The sequence below is a fragment of the Pyrus communis genome, chromosome 8 (assembly GCF_963583255.1).
Source record: "Pyrus communis chromosome 8, drPyrComm1.1, whole genome shotgun sequence".
NCBI classification, from domain to species: Eukaryota; Viridiplantae; Streptophyta; class Magnoliopsida; order Rosales; family Rosaceae; genus Pyrus; species Pyrus communis.
Window position 1 is genome coordinate 8004309 of NC_084810.1, and position 4404 is coordinate 8008712.

At 37.1% G+C, this 4404-nt stretch overlaps 1 protein-coding gene across 1 annotated transcript; it reads right to left on the minus strand.

Moving 5' to 3' along the window:
* Positions 1–1805: 1805 nt before the first annotated feature.
* On the minus strand, positions 1806–3968 carry LOC137743831 (cytochrome P450 71AU50-like). Its single transcript, XM_068483764.1, has 2 exons — positions 3058–3968; positions 1806–2789 (listed from the first exon to the last, which is right to left on the minus strand). The coding sequence occupies exons 1-2, from the start codon at positions 3940–3942 to the stop codon at positions 2175–2177; spliced, it is 1500 nt and encodes a 499-aa protein (XP_068339865.1). The 5' UTR covers positions 3943–3968; the 3' UTR covers positions 1806–2174.
* Between the last annotated feature and the right edge of the window lie 436 nt (positions 3969–4404).

Consider the following 4404-nt stretch of genomic DNA (forward strand, 5'->3'; position numbering starts at 1 on the left):
TTTTGATTTATAATAAAATAATAAATAAATAATTATTTAAATATTTTAAATTCACATAATAATATATAATTAGACTTGTGAGATTCAGTTATGTGCCACATCAGCACATAACATATATTTTAATGGAAGTGTGAATGAATGACCATATTGATTTAGGGCATCCCTTTTTACGGACTATATTGATTGATTTTCAATTTAATGGACCATCTTGATGGAACGAGTCAATTTTAATGATCATTTGTGATAATACCCAAAAATCAACAACATAGCTGACGGTATCAAGGGGATTCATAACTGTTAACTAGGCAAGTCGACAAGTTCAGCCCTATAATCCACGAAATGACATTGTGCGAACGCTTTTTTGATGTCAATCATCAGTTACATTCTCACCATGTACTATCTGTTGAACAATATTATTATTTTAGCTAATTACAACCAACAGTAGAGGAAGGAGGAATCAAATTTGAGACCTCAAGTGCATGAATAAATGTTTTTAATCAATTAAGTTGCAAGTCACTTACTTTTTTTTAATTAAAACAACAATGTCACTTCCATTTTAGCACTTCTATCACAGAAAATGACCTTGTTACGAATATATTAAAAAAGAAAAAAAATAATGAAGCAATAAGTTAAACAGGACATGAAGTCTTACCCTAACAAGACGAAGAAAACTATTAGAACCATAAATCCATTATAACAACTCCTAAGAGAAACAAAAATTTGGAAGCCTCAAAAGATTATGAGCAAAAGTCGCAGCTATAAACGACGGACAAGAATTCCAATGAACCCCAACATGAACAACACCAAAGTTTGTTAAACAATCCGTCACCTGATTTTCTTGACGATAAATGTGAGAAACCTGAACATGCATAGAAAAAAAAATGGTATAACAATTTGCCCAATCCCTGATAAATGCCAAGGCCCAAGGCACCTGAGAAGATGCATTAGAAAGAAAATGCACTGCCACAACATAATCATACTCCATCCAAAGAGAATGTCAACCCCTCTCTAAAGCCATATAAACAATATGAATAACAGCTTTAAGTTCCACCTCCAAAGTAGTAGCAATGCCAAAAGATCTTGCAAAGCATCCAAGACAATGACCCAAGTGGTTACGAAAAATACCACCAAAACTAGCCATGCCCGGAGTGTTCACTTTAACTTGAAAATCACAAGGAGAAACCCAAAAAAACTCATAAATTCTAGCCGCCCTTGAAGGCCATAATAATTGAAGTTGAGTGCCAAAACCACACATCAATGGATAGGAAAAAAAGGATGTGATACCAGAGAATAACGTAGAAACTTGAAATAAGGCTAAAATTTTGCGCCAAACTGCCAAAGAAAATGAGAAAATGAGCACCCTAAAAATAAATGATGAGGAGCTTCAGTAGCCTTACAATACCAAGAGCACATCGACGAAAAAGAGAACCCCCAATGAAGCAATAAATCATCAGTTAAAAGCTTCTCATAAAGAAAACGCCATAATAAAATAAATTTACGTAGTCGAAAAACATCTACGCCAAACCTCTTTATTTCAAGGAACAACGACTTGTTTACTACACTTAAAGTCCTAAGCCAAAGACAAAGATAATACACCATCTGAAGTAGTCAACCAAATAAGTTTGTCATCCATTGTCGACAAGGGGAGCTTAATTGCCGAATTTCAAACCATATAGCTGAAAGGCGCTAATTAATAGGGCAAAACCAATCCTGAAGAGAATTATTAAGAGCAGGGAAACATAGTAAACCCTATTTGTAGATATATATATAAGCAAGTAGCTTGAAACTCAGTTGGTTAAGAGTATTAGCCCGTGCACCCGGGATCCCATGCTCGAATCCCCCTCCCATAGTATAATGTAGATTATCTTATTGTTTGTAAAAGATAAGTATATATACATCTCCACTAGTATTAACAGAACCGTAAAGACATGCATATTGCATATTCTTCCCTATGATCCTATCAATGTTTCAAAATAACTCTTTATAGAAAAGGACATGCTAGTTGCTTTGATTTACTATATAGACATGGGACTTATCATTATTGAAACTTTGACAACAATTTGCTTAATTTATTCCATTGCTCGTTCTCCTCATCAAGTAAAGAAAATAAGTGTAAGACAGTAGAAAAACAGAAAAGATAGTCCACAAGTAGGAAAATAGACACTACAAACACATTAATTCTGAAGGCGATATGAAGGAATAGCGAGCAAATGCTTGGCCCTTGAGACTGTAATACCAAACCCCTCAGTCATATCCAAGTCATTTGGCAACATGTTATCTGGAAGTTCCCAATCAAAACAATGCACAAGTTGTGCCAACACAAATTGTACCACAGTAAGCCCTAACTGAATTCCAGGGCAACGTCTTCTGCCAGATCCAAACGGTATAAGCTGAAAGTGGTTTCCTCTAACATCAACACTATTACCCTCAAACCTCTCTGGTACGAACTTCTCTGCATCTTCCCAAGCACTTGGGTCTCTCCCAATTGCCCACGCGTTTATGATCACACGTGACTTTTTTGGTACGTGGTAGCCATCGACAATGCAATCTTCAATGGCTGCATGAGGAACCAACAATGGTGCCACTGGATGTAGCCTCAAGGTTTCCTTGACTACCATGTCCAAGTAGTCCAATTTCTCCAATTCTGATTCCTCCACCATTCTATTGAGGCCTACAACATTTTCTAGCTCTTTTTGGACTTTCTTCATAACCTGTGGATGTCTCATGAGTTCCGAGAGCGCCCACTCGACTGTTGTTGATGTGGTGTCCATTGAACCCGCAAACATGTCCTGCCAATAAATTTTTCATAGATGAAATATATATATTAGCGGGACTTATCTACATAGATGACAATTTATTGTACATGATAAGGCACAAATTTGTACCATCAACAGTCAATCTAGTATATTCAACCAAAAATTGACCTAATCAGTCGTTCAAAATCACAATCTTAGACCACACCATGCTAAATTTATCTAACAAGAAACAATTTCGTTGTAATGATATCAAGCAGGAATAACAAGAGAAATACATAAAATGATATATACGTATACTTACCAACATTATGGCTTTGATATTGGTGCGTTCGATTCGGTAGTCAGAATCTTCAGACCCCATGAAAGCCACCATGACATCAACAAAGTCCTTAGTTCTTTCTTCATCCTTGGATTGAAGATGTTCATCAATAATCTTCTCAAAAAATTCATCAAACACCTTGTTAATAGCTTTCATTTTTTTAGTGAACCCTTGGAGGTCAAGCGGCGCAATACAAGGAATGTAATCTCCCAAGTTAGGGCCCGCTGATAATTTGAGAGCCTCTTTCATCACAGCCGTGAAACCCCTCTCGTCAAACTCCTCGTACTTGTACTTCTTCCCAAACACCATCTTGCAGGTCATGTCAACGCTGAGCGAAGATACCTTGTCACTGAGATCAATAGCAACGCGTCCATTATTGGCATCCTCTTGAACAGACTGAATTAGGAGGGCAACCTCTTCTCTCCTCATCGACTTGAAAGAATTGATTTTGTGGTTGCTAAGTAATTCGAGCGTGCACATCTTTCGGATGTCGCGCCAATATGAGCCATACTCAGCAAAGCTCAGGTTCCTTTGCCCAAAGGAAATGTGCTTTGAACCTTCATGAGGTGGTCGACTTGCAAAAACGAGGTCATGCGTTTTGAGGAACAGCTCGGCCGCTCGTGGGGACGAGACAACAATTGTGGGTACGAGGCCTAACCGCAAGTACATGATATCGCCGTATTTCCTGGATAGTTGATGAAGATCCCTGTTTGGGAATTTCCCTAACAAATGGAGGCTGCCAAAAATAGGAAACCCTCTCGGACCAGGAGGTAACATCTTTTTCTTGGTCTTGCCTTTTGATATGCATGTTTGCAGGATGTGAACAAGTGCAAGCACCCCAATTGTTGCCCAAATCCAAAGTGCCATATTGCTCTTTGGGAATTCTCAGAGAGGTTTCTAGCTGTTTCTGATTTAGTATTATGAATGGTAGCTGATGCTTGATTTTATAACTTTGGATGAGTGGATGAGTGATCAACCGTTAATTTACTAATAATTACTTTTATATGATCGTAATTTATTTATAATCTCATATAAGATGTCTCCTTATCCTTAACAGTGGTTATGCAATTTGTATGATAATAATACATCAGTCATAAAGAGAAAAAGTAGTCAACCTCATACCGCGGATGGCAAATATTTCCCTGCTAGTTAATAATTTAATGGTTTCGAAGATTTAATGATTGAACGATCATACGAAAAGATAAGCATTTTGCCTTGACAAGCAAAGAAAAACTAGTTAACATTCAAGTGGCAGGAGTCGTATCAAAGAAAAACTAGAATTGCTTTTCCTACATTGTGATTTCATATATATTTTGACATTTTCTCTAA

Excerpts from the sequence above, each read along its gene's own strand:
- LOC137743831 (XM_068483764.1), bottom strand. The coding sequence starts at position 3,942 with ATGGCACTTTGGATTTGGGCAACAATTGGGGTGCTTGCACTTGTTCAC. Across the intron at positions 2,790-3,057 it reads ATATCAAAGCCATAATGTTG|GACATGTTTGCGGGTTCAAT; the intron begins GTAAGTATACGT and ends ATTTATTGGCAG.